We start from the raw sequence: 19,319 nt of genomic DNA on the forward strand, positions 1-19,319 counted from the left end.
TTCCTGTGGCAGCAGTACGAGAAGAAGTTTCCCATACTAGCTGTCACTTTTTAAAAACAAAAGAGGTGAAAACGTATCCTTAACATTGTAGGAGAAAATTGCAAGAGATAAAAACTAGTGGATTTAAAAGAACCTATACTGAGTAAGAATCTTATAACATCTATTAAAACGGACCTTCAGTCATTTTCTTTTCAACTTTCCATCTATTAAATCTAGGCTTATAACATCATGCACAGCTGGCTCTCTCACTCTTGTCAGAGTTTGCCAGAAAAGGAGGGGGGCGAGTCTTAAGAGGGCTAATCAGAGCTGGAGGTGTGCCTCTGTAAATCCAGGAAGTGAACAGGCAGAAGATTCAGCTGCCCACAGTTAAAATGGATACAGCCAGACTCAGTGGAGGGAGATTTCTGCATCATATTTGCCAAGTACAGAATCACAGCATATATAAAATATGCAAAGTGGTTGAAGGGAAGATTCAGAATGGCAAAGATGTTTTTATTACAACTTATGTGAGCAGACTGCAGTTCCTCTTTAACCAGCCACAGAGACTGGAAACATTGAATAAAAGTTCACATTACACATAGCACATCCTTGCAGCTCTACAACTTTACATCCCACAGAATAGTGAAGTGGCTCATTTGGAAACGAAAATGGTAGTACAGGCATTAACTTACATATAAAATAATAATTAAAAAAAATCCTTACTTAACCACTTCAGGACCGCCGTATTGCCAATGTACGTCAACACAATGGCACAGGCAGGCACAATCACGTAGATGTACGTGATTGCCTTCCAGCGGGTGGGGGGTCCGATCGGACCCCCTCCCGCTGGTTACGGCGGTCCGGTTCGCTCCAGGAGCGCTCCGTGATGAGGGGATGGCCGTTCGTTTTCGGCCACCCCCTCTGGATCGCTCCTGGCCAATGAGAAGCTTCCTCCCACTGTGTATTGTTTACACAGGAAGGAGGAAGTGATGTCATTCTCCTCGGGGCGGTCTTTTTGACCGGACTACGAGGAGAAGACTAATAGTAAGTGTGCACCAACACTACACTGACATGTAGGTACACACAGGCACACAAACCCCCCCCCCGATCGCCCCCCCTCCCCCCCCAGTCACAGTGTCACTGATTGCATTGATAATTTCTTTACTGATCAATGCATTCAGTGTCAGTTGTGACAGTAAAAACTATCAGGACAGTTAGTGTTAGGTCCAGGGTAGCCCCCTATCACCCCCCAATAAAGATTTAACCCCCTGATTGCCCCTAGAGTTAACCCTTTCACCCCCTTTTGCCAGTGTCACCAAGCGATCGTTTTTCTGATCGCTGCATTAGTGTCGCTACAGTCGCTAGGTAGCTAGTTATTTTTTTAGGTTCACCGCCAGGTTTTTATAGCGCTAGGTACCCCGATATACTACCCAATAATGATTTTAACCCCCTGATTGCCGCTAGTTAACCCTTTCACCCCCTTTTGCCAGTGTCACTAAGCGATCATTTTTCTGATCGCTGCATGTGTCGCTAGGTAGCTAGTTATTTTTTTAGGTTCACCGCCAGGTTTTTATATCGCTAGGTACCCCCGATATACTACCCAATAATGGTTTTAACCCCCTGATTGCCGCTAGTTAACCCTTTCACCCCCTTTTGCCAGTGTCACTAAGCGATCGTTTTTCTGATCGCTGCATTAGTGTCGCTACAGTCGCTAGGTAGCTAGTTATTTTTTTAGGTTCACCGCCAGGTTTTTATAGCGCTAGGTACCCCGATATACTACCCAATAATGGTTTTAACCCCCTGATTGCTGCTAGTTAACCCTTTCACCCCCTTTCACCAGCGATCACAGTATAAGTGTCACTGGTGACGCTGGTTAGCCAGTTAGTTATTTAGGTTCCCCGTCAGGTTTTTATATAGCGCCAGGGACCCCCATATACTACCTAATAAAAATTTGAACCCCCTGATTGCCCCTAGTTAACCCTTTCACCACTGATCACCGTATAAGTGTTACGGGTGACTCTGGTTAGTTAGTTTGTTTTTTATAGCATCAGGGCACCCACCATTTATTACCCAATAAAGGTTTAACCCCCTGATCACCCGGCGGGTGATATCAATTAGGTTTTAGGGTCAGGGTCTGCGTCGCCCCAGGCAGCGCTAGGTTAGTGCCAGTACCGCTAACACCCACACGCAAAGCATACACCTCCCGTAGTGGTATAGAATCTGAACAGATCAATATCTGATCTGATCAGATCTATACTAGCGTCCCCAGCAGTTTAGGGTTCCAAAAAAACGCATTGTTAGCGGGATCAGCCCAAATACCTGCTAGCACCTACGTTTTGCCCCTCTGCCCAGCCCACCCAAGTGCAGTATCGATCGATCACTGTCACTTACAAAACACTAAACACATAACTGCAGCGATCGCAGAGTCAGGCCTGATCCCTGCCATCGCTAACAGGTTTTTTGGTAGCATTTTATATTCAAATCCGGAAGGCAGTGCTTGGTTTTCGGGGTCCCGTACGTGGCTAGGCTCCCAAAAAGTCCCCCACATGTGGTATCCCCGTACTCGGGAGAAGCAGCAGAATTTATTTTGGGGTGTAATTTGACTTCTGCCCATAGCATGTGTGAGCAATATATCATTTAGTGACAACTTTGTGCAAAAAAAAAAAAAAGTTTGTAATATTCCCGCAACTTTTGGCAAAATATAAAATATTCCATGGACTCAACATGGCTCTCAGTAAATAGCTTGGGGTGTCTACTTTCCAAAATGGGGTCATTTGGGGGGGTTTTGTGCTATTTTGGCATTTTATGGCCTTCGAAACTGTGATAGGTAGTGAGGAGTTAAATCAAAAATTTGCACCCTTAGAAATCCTGAAGGTGGTGATTGGTTTTCGGGGTGCCGTGCGCGACTAGACTCCCAAAAAGTCCCACACATGTGGTATCCCCATACTCGGGAGAAGTAGCGGAATATATTTTGGGGTGCAATTCCACATATAACCATGGCATGTGTGAACAATATATCATTTAGTGACAACTTTTTGTAAAAAAATTTTTTTTTTTTTTTTGTCATTATTCAATCCCCTAGGACAAAAAAAATAAATATTCAATGGGCTCAACATACCCATCAGCAATTTCCTTGGGGTGTCTACTTTCCAAAATGGGGTCATTTGGGGGGGGGTTTGTACTGCCCTGCCATTTTAGCACCTCAAGAAATGAGATCGGCAGTCATAAATTAAAAGCTGTGTAAATTCCAGAAAATGTACTCTAGTTTGTAGACGCTATAACTTTTGCGCAAACCAAAAAATATACGCTTATTGACATTTTTTTTACTAAAGACATGTGGCTGAATAAATTTTGCCCTCAATGTATGACTAAAATTTAGTTTATTCGATTTTTCTTATAACAAAAAGAAGAAAATATATTTTTTTCTCAAAATTTTCGCTCTTTTTCCATTTATATCGCAAAAAAAAAAAAAAAAAAAAAAAAATCGCAGAGGCAATCAAATACCATCAAAAGAAAGCTCTATTTGTGGGAAGAAAAGGACGCAAATTTCGTTTGGGTGCAATATTGCATGACAGCGCAATTACCAGTTAAAGCAGCGCAGTGCGTAATTGCAAAAAGACCTCTGGTCCTTAAGGTGTTTATTGGTCCGGAGCTGAAGTGGTTAAGAGAGACACTAAGTGCCGTGACACTGAGGTGTACTGACTGAGGTCTGCTCCTTCAGCTCACCCTGACAGTTCAAAAGGAAGAAGCATCAAAGCTCAGAGGTTGTTTTTTTTAAATTTATTTATTTATTTATTATATTTTAATTCCCCTTTAATTTGGGCAACTTGAGATGTGAATGCCTGAGCACATAAAGCCATCCAAGGAAGTATTGTCAGTCAGTATGCATTTTCTGTGTGGACACAATGGAGGATAAATAAATAGAACACATTAAATAGAAATTAATAAAGTAGTACCTTGAACACATCCTCAGTTAAACGCGCAGTCATCTCTGGTCTTGGAGGTGTTCCTATAGTAAAATCTCTCATCTTGGGTGGAGACATTGGCTTAGCTGGGTTTCCATATTTATCAGAGTTTATTCCCAATGGTGCAGCCTGCTCCAAGTATACAGTATGGGACATCTCTGGCCTTGGAATTGGCTCTGTGATATCCAGTGACATTGTCTATTAAAAGAGAGTCAACATGTTTTTTTAGGAGTATGAGGATTCTATTATATAAAATAATCTAAAGAATTACATTCAGTGTGGGATGTATGAAAATGGGATAAAATCAGGTGCATCTATCTTACCAAAACAAAAAGCTATGTATAAGTAAACCGTAATTGAATTAAATTTAAGTTGCTAAAGCACTGTGCATCATAAACCCATAAACCACTGCCATTTAAAAAAAAAAAAAAAAAATAAATAAATAAAAAAAATAATACCATGGGACACAGTGCCTTAAGTAATTACCTAATGGGTTATGGGCCACCTTCAGGTGTTGACACTGGTATACACAATACAGGAAGTTCACTCCCCTATATAACCCCTCCTCCTTCCAGAAGTACCTCAGTTTTTGTAGCCAAACAACATACTTAAACCCCATAAAAGAGGGGTGAGACCTTTGTGTCCCATGATGTGCTCCAATAAACCAATTTTACAGGTAAGCTGTTATAAAAATCCTATTTTCTTTATCATACATCATGGGACACAAAGCCTTAAGTAATTACTTAATGGGACACCCCATAGCAATGCTACTTGAGGGGAGGGAGAGACAACCCGCAGGGTACCCCCAGACTTGAGGACTTATACTGCTGCCGACAGCACACTGCGCCGGAAGACGACATCCTCATTCCTCCTTACATCCACTTAATAACATTTTGTGAATGTATGCACCGAAGACCAAGTTGCGGCCTTGAAATCTCAACCATGGAGGCCTGGTAACGCACTGCCCAAGAAGCACTAACCATAAGCTTGAATAATCACTTGTCGAATCCACTTAGCGACGGTGGATTTCAACGCTGACCATCCTTTCTTAGGACCTTCTGGCAGAATAAATAAGACAAATCTGAGCAGTTGCCTTTTAAATAGATTTTCACTGCTCTCACCACATCAAGACAATGTAGTGACTTTTCTTCTCTGGAACATGGTTTTAGAAAAAAATGATGGCAGGACAATATCTTGGTTCAGGTGAAAACTTGAAACTACTTTTGGCAAAAAGCCTGGATGAGGGCATAACGCCACTCTGTCCTCATGAATAATCAAATATGGCTCTTTACAAGAAAGAGCAGCCAATTCCAAAACCCTCCCTGCTGAGGATATAGCAACCAAATATACCAGCTTCCTTGTCAGAAGGACTAAAGGAATATGCTGTATCTGTTCAAATGGCTGTTTTTGTAATACTGACAAATGAAATTTAAGTCCCAAGGGCTCAAAGGTGATTTAACTGGCGGAATAACCTGCACCACCCCTTGCATAAAACCCCGGACTAAAGAATGCCAATGTAGGTAGCTCTCTTTATGTCCACTGATGTAAAAAAATAAATTAAAAAAAAATCCAGTCTGGAGAAATGCTACTCCTACACACATGAACTCCATTCAACATAATTGTACACTGGAGAAAAAACTGTTGACAACTTGAGATCCTGTATCTAAAAAAAAAACTCATTGTTCGGCTTTGGAACCGTAAAAAGGTTTAAGCACAACCTTGAAACCTTTATCCTCTAGATGTGGTACTCTCCCTAAAATAAGTTATCCAAGCCTGCAACAACAGATTCATAGAACCATTAGAAAGTACTAAAATGCAGAGGACACCTGAGGCTCTGGCAGAAATTAACAGCTGCTCCTTTCTAAAAAACGGCCTCCATCAAGGCAACATGCCTTACACATGGCGTCACAGCCTTTGTGAGCAGTGTACTCACTACCAGAACTTTAACGCCTGTAAAAGTTCTGAGGTTATTAGAAGCATCCACCGAGGGCTTAATCCACTTCTTAGTGAACTCCCTCCCTCAGAGTATTGCTGTCTTAATCCACTTGGTGGAACAAGCACCTTGTGCAGGTGTCTCCAGTCTGTATGTACAACCTCCTAAAATGAGGATGACAGACTGGGGATCTAATGGCAACCACCATCTTCTGAGGTAACTCATAATGTAGAGCTTTGATCATTGAGCCAACTGAAGAGGTCTACTGACATAATCCCATTATAGGGTGACAGAGGGAAGAGATTGTCAAACATCTTGTGCTTACTTTTGATTTATATATTATGAAAAAAGTGGCCACTGAGCCATTGCTTGGAATGCTAAAAAAACAGCAGTACCCATTTCTGGTAATGTAGAGATCACTTACAGTGCTATGTTATCAGTGTAAGACACTTACCGCGTCAGTCTTCAGCCATCTTGTCTCAAAACTTGGAATTGGTGGAGTGCCCAGACTCCCAATTACATTCAACTCTTTAGCCTCCACAGGTTTCTCAACTGCATACCTTATTTCTTTCTTCTGGACCTTCAGACCAGGTGTACAGAATGTAGGGACTTGAGGAGAATTCACACCGTTTATATCTGAAGACGCAATAACTCCATTATGCACTGTTACAAAGTTCAGATGTAACTACAGCTTTTCTAAAAGTATATTAAAGAACAGCTAGCCCAATTTAAAGTAGACTTGGACTTCCAAAGTGAAGATTTGCTATATTAGGAGAACAGTTAGAAACGGTAATTACGCCCAAGTACCCAGTACTACTTATTGTTCTCCTTGCTGAGAGCTGTAACATGAGGAAGTATGATCTGTTTTACCTACAGGGCTAGTGTCCAATATTGTGGTGGGAGTAGTGCCTTGTGTTTTTACAATGCAAGGCTCTATTTACCCCCCCTTTTTTTTTTTTTTTTAAATGTCAAATTGAGATTTCATGCAGTACGAGAATGGTGACTTGAGGTGAGATTCAGTGTGTTGCAGAAAAACGCAATACGTGTGTTTTTTTTTTTTTTTTTAAATATTACAAATCCAAATTATATTGGCTCTCCCATAAGAGGGAGGGTCTTAAATCACATGGGACAATTCCTTGACCATGGTCATCCTATAAAGACCATCTACCTGCATTCCAAACCCAGCCTAAAAAACAGGTGCTACCCCTTGAAATGCTTCAGATTTCTTTGGACTCTACATCCCAGCACTGTTACTGGCCAGCAGACCTCCCTGGATGGAACAAATGGTGGACTTTATACAATTTGCTTGATTCTATCACTTGTTTGCAAGTAGATTTTTAAACCTTTTACAACAAAGTATGGCAAAGGTGTGAGGCTGGTGTGCCCTCTGATCCCTTATCGTTTTTAGAGTTTCTTTTGAGTTCCCCCTGACCTGTTGAGTGACAGAACAACTGATATGGTGGCTTGATTAGCGAAGACCCACGTCTTCAATCAATCACACAGTAATCTCTTGAGCGCAAGAGTATTTGTTTTTCTTTTATGTAAAACACAATTTTTCCACTCCTACATGCCACCTCATGAGGGCCTATTTACACAGCAACTGACAGCTGCTGCACACTAAACTGCAGCAGTTTAGTGTCCGGCAGCTGTCAGTTTTGGCTGTAGTGAACCATGGCAAGAGGTGGTGTGGTGCGTGTTTTAGCGCATCATACAGCACCCTTTTATTGTGTGTTGGGCTTCTGTATAGTGATTCGCCCAATTGTGCAATATATGAGAATATACAGTATAATATAATACACTTGACATACGTAATCATCATTTACTAGCTGTTGGAGAAAAAAAAACACAGACTACACAGGTAGGCATGATGGGCAAGGGATGCAGGATTTTGTATGATTTTGCATGTCACAGACAGAGATATGCAAAGTGACACAAGTAGTGCTTCCCATTTCATGAAAAAAAAAAAAAAAAAAAAAAAAAAAAAAAGGTACAAGTCTAAGTATGTTCATATACAATTGAATATACTGGTTTGCCTTAGATGTGCTGCTGTTGTTACCATAGTACCAGATGTGAACATATTAACATGGGCAGAAGTGTGCAACGCGCTAAAAATATATTTCTGTGCATATTTTTTCTGTTTATTCCATGTTATTGTGTCATGCATTTCCCAGTCTGAGAGGCAAAAGCAGTTGTGTTATGATATATTCACTGTCTACCACACACAGTATGCAGTAAAAACATCACTATAAACATCTGTACGTGGCCTTCCATAATAGATATACAACTCTGTCATTACTACTTATTTTAATAATGTGAAGTGCAATGATAGGACCATACCTGTCTCCAGTTCTTGGACTGAATGCACAGCTTGTGAAGAGCTACATTCTTCAGAAGAACTGTCAGAGCCACTAAAAAACAAAACAAAAACGAAAAAAAAAATGAAAAAAACAAAACAAAACAAACAAAAACATAAAAAAAAAAAAAACACACACAACTACTGAGCGCGATACTCAAACATAAGTATTATATTACAGATTAACAAGTGCTGGCAATACAAAATGTGGGATTCTGTTTGGGTCCTACCCATTTCGGTGCCAACCACTCATTATGTCAGTCTAAAAAAGCATGCGCAAAGATTTTTATATTGCCAATGATCAGGGACACCAAATGACAGCAAGTTCTAAAATGGTCCTTGGAAAAAGTTAATGTTTTCTGGCACCCTTTTCATAGGGCAAGAAGGTTTTAATAATGAATAACACTAACCCTCTTATACTTTCAGGTTGGTTTGAGTCAAAAGTCTCTTTGTCTGCTTTCTTGTGAACTTTCAGTCCAGGGGTGCAGAACATTGGTGGCAAGGGAGAGTCAACAGAGTAGAAATCTAATATATATAAAAAAATAAATAAATAAAAATTATCACAATGTTACATAGTAATGCAGTTTAACCACTTCAATACTGGGCACTTATACACCTTCCTGCCCGCACCAATTTTCAGCTTTCAGCACTGTCGCACTTTGAATGACAATTGCACGTTCAATTGGCACATTTTTTGAAGTTGTAATTTGTCACAATTTCTTGGAAAATTAAGAGGAAAAAAATAAATAAAAATAAAGGTAAAATACCACACTATACCAAAATTAATAATGATACTAAAATTCCTAAACTAAAATAAAAGCAGCCACTAAAAGTGAGATACACACAAATAATGAACAGAAAGAAATGTAGCAGTGCTAAATAAGGGAATAACTCAAGTGCTAAAAAAAACAAAAAAAACTAAACCTATTTCAAAAAGGTGTAATAACACAAAAATGTGAATGATGAAATAATCAGCGGGTGAATATCAACAAATCAATCCATTGCTAAATTAAATTATTATTAAAATTAATTGAAAAAGTCCATATAAATCATGCAAAAATGGCCATGGATGAAAAGGTACAAATTAATTCCACCCTCCTTGACACCAACCAATACGTGAAACAAATAATCAAATGGATTAAAAGTGAGGTGAAAAAAGTGTCCTAAAAAATAAAGTAGTATTCAATGACAAATCCACCACCGTATCCAGAATATGGCACCAGATAATATGCAAGCTTACCGACTAGCAAGCTGAATGAACTTGTGACCTGCAACCCGGTCAGGGCCTCTATCCAGAGGGGAACCAAAAATCTCCAGTTCCGGGCTTGTATCCTAGAGACAAGGCAAATGTCTCCGGAGGATGCACACTCCACCAGATGATAATGACAGCTAAGCGGACTTGTCAGGACCGAGAGGCTCCAAAAGGCAGCGATACGAAACCCAGAAAAACAAGGGGAATCACCATAATAGGGAGGCGTTGATGTGCCGAGGTCACCACGTACCAGGGACTTAGTGGACGGGCGTCCATGTACATCCGGCTGGCTATTTGCTGTTATCTATCACTGCCTTTTGGAGCCTCTTGGTCCTGACGAATCTGCTTAGCTGTCATTAGCATTATACATATTTAGCAAAACAATTGTATACAGTGAATGGCATGAAAGGAAGCCATTCATTGTTTACAACTGTCATGTGATTCTGCTGTCTGATTGGTCACAGGGATCATATGGTATCGGCAGCGGGCCAGTACATTGATCAGTCATCAGCTGTGACAGATTGCTCCGAAGCATGTCCCGGAGTGGGTGCACATTCTCGGAAGAACGCCATATATGAGGTCTTCCTAGAACAATAGGGTTCCCTGCATTTTACAATGATGTGGGCGTGAAGCAGTTAAATAAGTAATCGTTTCAATGAAACTTACCATTTTTGTATTTCTGGTGAGCAGGTGTAGCTAGCAAACTTTTCAGGTTTTGTGATGTTTCCTTAGTACAGTTTTCAGCAACACTGGAACGGGAATAAGTTATATGACAATTAAATTATCTGGAGGTCCATGTTAAGCTTTCGTGAATCCAAAAAACAAGATATGCATATTAAACTAAAAGCAGAGGAAATATAAAAGCAAAAAGAATACTATAGTAACCAACCAGATTTCAGTTTACTGAAGTCAAACAAGTGAAGACACAGGAAGCTTTTGACCTTCAGGTTATACTGCCACTTACAGGGAGGCAAACGTATAGGCCAGCCCAGGATAACCCCCTCCTACTACCACCAGTATGCTTCATCTTTTGTAGAAAATAGTGAAAAACAGAGAGGTGGGACCTATATCCCTCAATGGACTCAAAGAAAAGGATTTTATGGTACATACAAAAATCCTAATTTTTATTTTCATCCACTGAGGGACACACAACGTCATTCACGGTCAGAACATCTAGAAACAGTCTAGCTGAATGGCAGATGAAAGCAAACAACTGCAAACAGGCTCAACATGAACAGTATTAAACCGGAGCATTGTCCAACTGGATCCAGATCAGTTGGCCTGGCAACAGGATAAAGAAAACTTCCCCCAACCTCAGAACTTGAAAACCAGCTCACCAGCCCACAAACTACCCAAACTATATGGCAGATAACTTAGGTCTGCTCAAAAACTTGACCACCTTGCCCACAACAGCAGAGGGAAGAGCTGAAACAGTCTGGGAACAGAATGTAGAAAAGTGGATGACTTGAAGAGGATTACGCACCAAACACATGACTCTCCTGCAACAGCTGAGAGAGGGATAACTCCTTGGCCGAGGTACAAGATCATAAAAGTGAATACCTTGTAAATTCATCTAAAAGAGGAGGAAACATTCTGGTTTGAGCTGCCTGCGGGCAATGAAAAGATTTAGGAAACAATTTCTGATGACACAGGAACCAACTGAAATGTGGAAACAGCTGTACAATCAGGGAAACGCTTTCCAATCCAGGTCTCACCACAGGAGGTTGTCGAAGTATCCCACAATGAGGATGCCATGAGATAGCACTAAGGCCAAAACTTGGGTCAGCACCCGGGCAAGAGGCAAGACTGAAAAATCTGAGGATCTAATCAGTGACTGATTGACCAAGGAGACTCCAAAAGAGAAAGAAGCAGGTCTGCTAATCTGTACAGTAAAACACATTAAGGTTGATGTTGAGGAGGGCGCAAATCAGTCTCTAATCCTGAAAAAAAATGACTCTCTATACCTAAATGTATGAAGGGCAAACTCTCCCCCCATTGTATAACGTGGAAGAGCACCTTGATGATGACAAATGCTTCTCAGAGTTTAGCAGGCTTCTTATCCCAGATCTTGTGGGTGGCTAGAGAAACAAGTTAGACCCCTTTCACACCACACCGTCCATTGCGTCGGTGGTAAAACGCTGCTATTTTAGCTGCGTTTTACCGCTGGATTTGCGGCGCATTTCGGCCGTTAGTGGGGCGCTTTTAACCCCCGCTAGCGGCTGAGAAAGGGTTACAACTACCGCAATAGCGGCGTTTTGCTGGCGGTATTACAGCACTGCCCCATTGATTTCAATGGGGAGCAGCGGTGGAGGAGAGGTAAACACACCGCTCCAAAGAAGCTGCTGGCAGGACTTTTTTCTGACGTCTTGCCAGCGCACCGCTGTAGTGTGAAAGCCAGAGGGCTTTCACACTACACACAATGGTGCAGCTTCTTTAGGGCGGATTGCAGGCGCCATTTCTAACGCTATAGCGCCTGCAAAATGCCCTGGTGTGAAAGGGGTCTTAGGAGGCCTAGACATGCATATTTCAGGAGTAGTGGAAAAAGAGGGAGGAGACTTAGTAGACTTGTCTTTAGACTTTTTAGCTGGGGGTAGGTGGGCGTTCTTGTCTCCAGTGAAAACCTTGATAATAATGTCAAGAGTTGGTCTAAAGAGATGTCGTCCCTCACTAGACAGGTCATGTGCTCTTTGGATGCAGTCCACAGTCCAGCACTTTAATCAGAGCGCTCTGCACATGACTTTGAGGGGAATGCTCCAGATATATGTTCTACAGGATCTGTTAGAGGATTTTGACCATTTTGCCATGGCTTGACAATTTAAATTCTTAAAAGAGGGGGTAATATCCACGCTTGGTAAAAAAACAGCATGCAACAGCTGAACACTATAATCCAGATATAAAAAGGTATAAAATAAATGTGTAGAAAAAAGTGCAGCGCTAAAATATATAAAGAAAGTTGTTGGACACAACTTACAAAAAAGTGCAGATTAGAGACCATATAATGTGAACAGTGTTAAAATGTCCCATATAAAACAAGAAAATGCTCAATACTCCCAATAAATAAAACTAGCATAAATCGAGCACAACTGGGAATATACAAAACCAAAAGATCACATAGATAAATAGATAGGATGGCGGGGGCTATTTACGAAAGGCAAACCCACTTTGCACTACAAGTGCACTTGGAAGTGCAGTCACTGTATATCTGAGGGGTAGATCTGAAATGAGGGGAAGCTCTGCTTACTTTATTATCCAATCGTGTGCAAGCTAAAATGCTGTTTTTTTATTTTCCTTGCATGTCCCCCTTGGATCTACAGCGACTTTACTTCCAATTGCACTCAGTGCAATTTCAAGTGCACTTTGCACTTGTAGTTTGCAATTGTAGTGCAAAGTGGATTTGCCTTTTGTAAATAACCCCCAGAGAGTGCTATAATAAAGGTGCAAAAAATATGGTCAAAATATATAGTAAATATTTTAAAAAAAGTCCATAAAAGTAAAAAAAAAAAAAATCTTCATATGGATATTTGACTTGGTGTGATTGCTTGACCTCATGACACCTGTCACCTCTAGTAAAAGGAAGGCTTACCGGACCGCCAGTGACATCGTGGCCACCGAGCACGCGCATCGGGACACAAGTGATGCAGCGGACACGCGAGCCGCCGGCAATGCAGGGAATCCCAGGAAATCATATGACGCAGGAGGGATGAAGGGTCATATGACAATACAGCGGTAGGGAAGTAGTTATACAATGTGTAGGTCTCTGCAAACGTGATTGCATCAAGTATAACGTCATCAGCTGTGATGGATTGAGATTTGCCTCTGTCTGCATCCAATTATCACTCTTTGCTCATTTCCTGGTTGAGCCTATTTAGAGCGTCCGTGCAGGCATGTGGGCGTACCCCTGATGAGGTCAGTTGTTGACGAAACGATCAATAAAAAAAAAGAAAAAACTTGCTAGAAACTCTTTGTTTTAACCCTGTTTTATGCTAATTGGAGACTTGTGGAAGCTCCCAAACTGTATTGTATCATTTACTCCAATAAATCTTCTTGATGAGACAATATTACACTATTTTTTTGCAACATTTGCACAATCTTTTGAACACTTGGGATACTTACCGTGATTGAGAGACCGCCCGGAACACAGAGGTTATTAACAAGAGACGCCCAGAAGATCAAGGAAGCCCAGGAGATCTGGAGTTAATTTCTGGGGATCTGTGATCCAATTCACGCTCTTTTACCTCCCTAAGGGTCGCTGGCGGTCCGGTAAGCCTTCCTTTTACTAGAGATGAAGGGTATCACGAGGTCAAGCAGTCACACCAAGTCACATATCCATATGAAGATTTTTTGTCACTTTTATGGGACTTTTTTTTAATCGATATTTTACTGTATTATATATATATATATATATATATATATATATATATATATATATATATATATATATATATATATATATATATATATATATATATACACACACATACATACACATATATATATATATATATATATATATATACACACACACACTATTGGTCTTGTATAAGTCTCAGTTGTGCTCGATTTATGTTTTATTTATTGGCAGTATTGAGCATTTTCTTGTTTTATATGCGATTTATGGTGACACTGTTCACATTATATGGTCTCTAATCTGCACTTTTTTGTAAGTTGTGTCCAACAACTTTCTTTATATATTTTAGCGCTGCACTTTTTTCTACAAATTTAAATTCAATTCAAATAATAGAGCCCATCAGAATCCTTGAATGTAGGAACTTACTCCACTGCCCTAGTGGTTTCTGCCGGCGGATCCAGAGTGGATGTACACTATGAAATAATTTCCAAACAGGAGTAAGTAAAGTAAGTGTTTAAAGTATGTTAATTGCACATCAGGGTGGTTGCAATCCCCATAGAGGATTAGCTCAAAGAACAGGGGTGATGGGAAGGTCTTGCAGCCGTAGGAGGCCTAAAGACATGAGACTGGAGGCAGAAGTGCATACCACATTAACTGCAACAGAAAGTATGTTTGTCAAGTAAAGATTAGGGCAATTTCGAACTAAAGTCAGAAATAGTAACTGCCACCGATGTCTCAGAGGCCATGGGCAGATCAGCTATAGATTCTGCAGACAAAATGTGCAGGAGCACGCTTGAAGCCTCTGCAGTCAGTCAACAGGTAACTAGATGAACTGGCTCACAGAGTCTTGCATGACGGTAGTAGAGACCCCGACCTGAATGAGGAGTTATATCCTATGATTATAGGATTCCCGATTGCAGACATTAATACCTTCAGAAGGTATGAAACAAAGGTCCTTGAACAGTTACGGGAGTGTGAGCTGGGCCACCTGTTGCAGCAGGATTGTCCTCTCAGTCTAGAAACATAAATGTTGCGCCATATTGTGGTAAACTAGACAAGGCCTTAGGTATTGCCAAAAGCCAGGTAACTGGTAGCCAGTAAGAATTGGATGGCCATAGCTGAGCAAAGTTATCATAGGCGAGTAAAAAATGGATAGAAGATGGGCGTAGCTGGTTGCATTGCAGAGGCAGCAGTGGGAAGATGCTTACTCAATGCTCAATTGGTAGGAGAAAGAGCACAACACCCAGCAGATGATGTCAGATCCTAAAAGTTAACCCTTATTGTGGTAGAAACCAGCAAAAAGCTGAAATTATGAAATTATGAATTATGAAATTATGCCCCGTGATCCAAACAAATGTGGTAGCTCCCAATGCTTTGCCTGATCGGCCTACTCACCAAGTTAATCATACAACATGCCAGTATCTATTCCTCCTGTAGGTGGCAGTACAACCCAAAAGGTTAAAGACTTCCTATGTCCTACATCGAAACAAGAAAAGAACTACCATCACTTCCCGTTTGGTAAAACATTAGCAGAAGCACAGGAAGTAAAATTAAGGATGCACTGATATATTGGCCACCGAAAATTATTGGGCAAAAATAGGGTTATCAGAGTTTTGCCATTGGAAAAAAAAAATAAAGTGCAGATAATGGCATGTGTGCATCTCACTGACTCACATCCCATTGACTTCAATGCAAAAATCGCCAGTCAAAAATTGTTTAAAAACATTATTTAAAAAAAAAAAAAGTCAGTTTGGGTTTTCGGCCAAGTGCATCCTGAATTTTCAATTTCGGTGCACTACTAAGTGAAATGCAACATTCCTCCAATGGAGCCCCAGATAGCATTAAAAAAACTGAAAGAGGTTCTAAGCATTTATGTAAAGTGGGCCTACACTTAAATATTATCTTAACCACTTGCTTACTGGGCACTTAAACACCTTCCTGCCCAGACCAATTTTAAGCTTTCGGTGCTCTCAAACTTTGAATGACAATTACTCAGTCATGCAACACTGTACCCATATGAATTTTTTGTCCTTTTTTTCCCCAAATATAGAGCTTTCATTTGGTGGTATTTGATCACCTCTGGGGTTTTTATTTTTTGCGCTATAAATGAAAAAAGACCGAAAATTTTGAAAAAAAAAACGCATATTTCTTTGTTTCTGTGACAGAATTATGCAAATTATACATTTTTCTTCATAAATTTTGGCCACAATTTATACTGCTACATATCTTTGGTAAAAATAACCCAAATTAGTGGATATTATTTGGTCTTTGTGAAAGTTAGAGAGTCTACAAGGTGTGGTGCGAATCGCACAAAATTGATAACATCTGATGTACTGGTGGACTATCTCATTTCTTGTGACCCGAACAAGTCAGGAAAGTACAAATACCCCCCAAATGACCCCTTTTTGGAAAGTAGACATTCCAAGGTATTTAGTAAGAGGCATAGTGAGCTTTTTGATGTTGTCATTTTTTCCCACAATTCTTTGCAAAATTAAGATTTTTCATTTTTTTTTCTCCACAAAATTGTCATTGTAATAGGTTATTTCTCTCACGTGGCATGTGTATACCACAAATTACACCCCCAAAAAAATTCTGCTTCTCCTCCTGAGTATTACAATACCACATGTGTGGGACTTTTCACAGCCTGGCCATATAGAGAGGCCCAACATGCAGGTAGCGCCATCATGTGTTCTAGGAACATAAATTACACATCTAACTTGTTGACTATTTATTACACTTTTGAAGCACCAGGACAATGACACGTGACACTGATGACAGATGGCACTGATACGTGGCAACGATGACACTTATACGTGGCACTGATGACACGTGGAACTGATGACAGATGGCACTAATATGTGGCACTGATGACAGATGGCACTAATACGTGCCACCGATGACAGATGGCACTAATACATGGCACCGATGATGCGTGACACTGATGACAGATGGCACTGATAAGTGGCATTGATGACACGTGACACTGACAACAGATGGCACGTGACACTGACAGGTGGCACTGATGACAGATGGCACTAATACGTGGCACGTAGCACTGGGGGCAGATGGCGCCGCTGGGGAAGGATGGCGCCGCTGGGGAAGGATGGCGCCGCTGGGGGGAGGATGGCGCCGCTGGGGGGAGGATGGCGCCGCTGGGGGGAGGATGGCACTTTTTACTTTACTTTTTTTTTTTTCTTCAGCTCAAGGCAGAACGGCTGCCGCTGCAGCCGTTCATCTCTCCCCTCTCACACTGTGTGAGGAGGGAGAGCGGCGCTGAGAGATGATCTCATATGTTTACATATGAGATCATCTCCCATTGGATACGCCGATCACGCTGTAAACGGCTGCTGTGATTGGCCGTTTACAGCGATCTGTGTTTGCCTGTCCCCGGGGGACACGGCAAACACAGAACTTCCGCGATGTGCGCCCGCGCGCATTGCCGAAGTAAACATTAGGACGTCCAGGGACGGCCTCCCAGACTAACGCGCCTGCTCTACGGCCGTCATTCGGCTATAGGGCGGGCGCGAGGTGGTTAAAGAGGTGTTAAAAATATAGCAAAATAATAAAGCATATATAATTGTTACTCAAACTGAGTTGTAATTTAATTTTCAATCTGTAACCACTATAATCTTCTGTAAAATTCAATGCAATATGGCAACCTGGAGGCATTTTGCAAACAGTTGGTGTACAGAACACACAGGAATGCAACTTCCTGCTTTTGTGACCCACTCACTAAAATTTTCCCAGAACTCTGCACCCACTGCAATAGGAATTTCAGTTTTGGTGAGATATTCCCCATGGGTTAATGTCAGGTCACCTGAGTCCAGGTGACAGATGCACCCTGTTGGGGTCAGGAGTGCACTGCAAGGAAGTGGACCCTATGGCTGACTGCTGGGGTTGGAGCTCTAGGAGATTCAGGAGAGCAGGTATTCTGGAGCACAAACACGGATCACACTGGGAGCTAGAGCATGATATTTCCCAGGGCGTGGAATCAGCGGGTGTTCACCAGAGGCCCCTAGTGGTGGGGATGGATTTAGCTGTAGTCTGGCTCCAGGTTGCGACCCCCAGGGTCTCCCAGCTCACGCTCGACTACAGGAAGGTAGAGAGGAAGCAGCAGACTGCCACAACAAAGGATAGTCAGGAGATAGCAAAAGGTCGGGGCAACAAGCAGGTAAGGATAGTCAAGGAATACGCCAAAGTCGGGATATGAAGCAGACAAGGACAGTCAAGATCGGTAACTAGAATCGGATGTAGAACACACAGCAAGGAGCACATGGAAGCCAAAAACACAATATTGATCACCAGGGCTGGCTTGCAGTGCACAGGTTAATATAGAGTTCCCTGATAGGGCCTGGGGTGGAGTCATGCTTTGAGGAGAGATTACTTAAGCAGCCAGGTGAAGGGGCGACTGGTCTTTAAGCTGAACACATGGAGAGGTAAGCTGGCAGAAACATTACTGTGGATCCGTGACAGTTAAATTCTTCTAAAGGGATGCAGACCATGCAGCTTTCCTCATTACAACACAGGGAATGTGCCAGCTGATTATAATGAACCAGTCCCTCCCATTCAGAATCAGTATCCCAAAGAAACAATGAAACATAACACAGAGCAAACCTCGTAGCAACAAAAAGGTAAGAATCGGCTACTAAGCTTGTTAAAACTCCTGCAATATTCATTGATCACCCAGAGGGGTGTGTGTGTGAGAGTGAGAGTGAGAGTGAGAGAGATCAGGCAAATAAAAGCAACAAATTCTGGGGAACACTCCTAGATGTAGCAATTACTTCCCCAAAAACACTGTGTATACCTACCTTACTTTTTTCTTGTTGAAAAGTGCAATGGTGCAGTCATCATTCAGATTGTTGCTGTAGTCACTGATCCCAAAGTGCTGTATTTGTGAAAAGTCTTCCTCTTTTGTCAGGGCACATTTAGGGGTTTTAGCCACATTTAGTGTACGAATATCTTTATATAAGGGCTTGGGCTTTTCTTCTGGTACTTTAACATGCTGCTTATCATTCTGTGGTTCCCACACTATGGGCATCGGGTAATAAGACAGACCAAAGTCTGATAACTGAGGAGCTCGCAGATCCGATATGGTTAGCTTCTGCATTGCTGCAGGGTCAGGAGGAAGGTCTGCTGGAGCTGTGTTGTGGTTGTTCTCAGCAGCACCATCAGGTTTGGGATTTTCATTAAATATCTCATTTTCTGGAGGGAAAAAAAAAAAAAAAAAACCAACCTTGTATTAGAATAGTATTAAAAAAAAAAAAAAAACAGATTTTTGTAAATCACCAGAAAATCTTTAGAGTCCATTGGAAGAGGGAAAACTGAGTTTTACAGCTGCCTATGGAAGAAATGGACATTGGCAAGCAAACAAGATGCAGGCAGTGGCGACTGGTGAATTTTTTTTGGGGGGGGGGGTGGGGGGACAGACTCCGCCCATCATTTCTGACCCCCCACCCACTTTTCTTAAACCACACCCCTCTTATTTACAC

General features: G+C 41.5%; 1 protein-coding gene across 3 annotated transcripts in view; it reads right to left on the minus strand.

Moving 5' to 3' along the window:
• The window catches only part of SKA3 (spindle and kinetochore associated complex subunit 3), a 61,308-nt gene that overhangs the window by 9,348 nt on the left and 32,641 nt on the right, over positions 1-19,319 (minus strand). For all 3 annotated transcript variants that reach the window (XM_077484011.1, XM_077484013.1, XM_077484012.1), the window contains exons 5-10: positions 18,639-19,032; positions 10,149-10,231; positions 8,641-8,755; positions 8,215-8,285; positions 6,332-6,513; positions 3,936-4,142 (exon numbers count right to left, since the gene is read on the minus strand). In XM_077484011.1, the coding sequence (XP_077340137.1) occupies positions 3,936-4,142; positions 6,332-6,513; positions 8,215-8,285; positions 8,641-8,755; positions 10,149-10,231; positions 18,639-19,032 (1,052 nt within the window). The remainder of the gene's footprint in view (positions 1-3,935; positions 4,143-6,331; positions 6,514-8,214; positions 8,286-8,640; positions 8,756-10,148; positions 10,232-18,638; positions 19,033-19,319) is intronic.

The sequence above is a fragment of the Lithobates pipiens genome, unplaced genomic scaffold (assembly GCF_037356315.1).
Source record: "Lithobates pipiens isolate NorthernLeopardFrog02 unplaced genomic scaffold, aLitPip1_a1.2 Scaffold_16, whole genome shotgun sequence".
Lineage (NCBI taxonomy): Eukaryota > Metazoa > Chordata > Amphibia > Anura > Ranidae > Lithobates > Lithobates pipiens.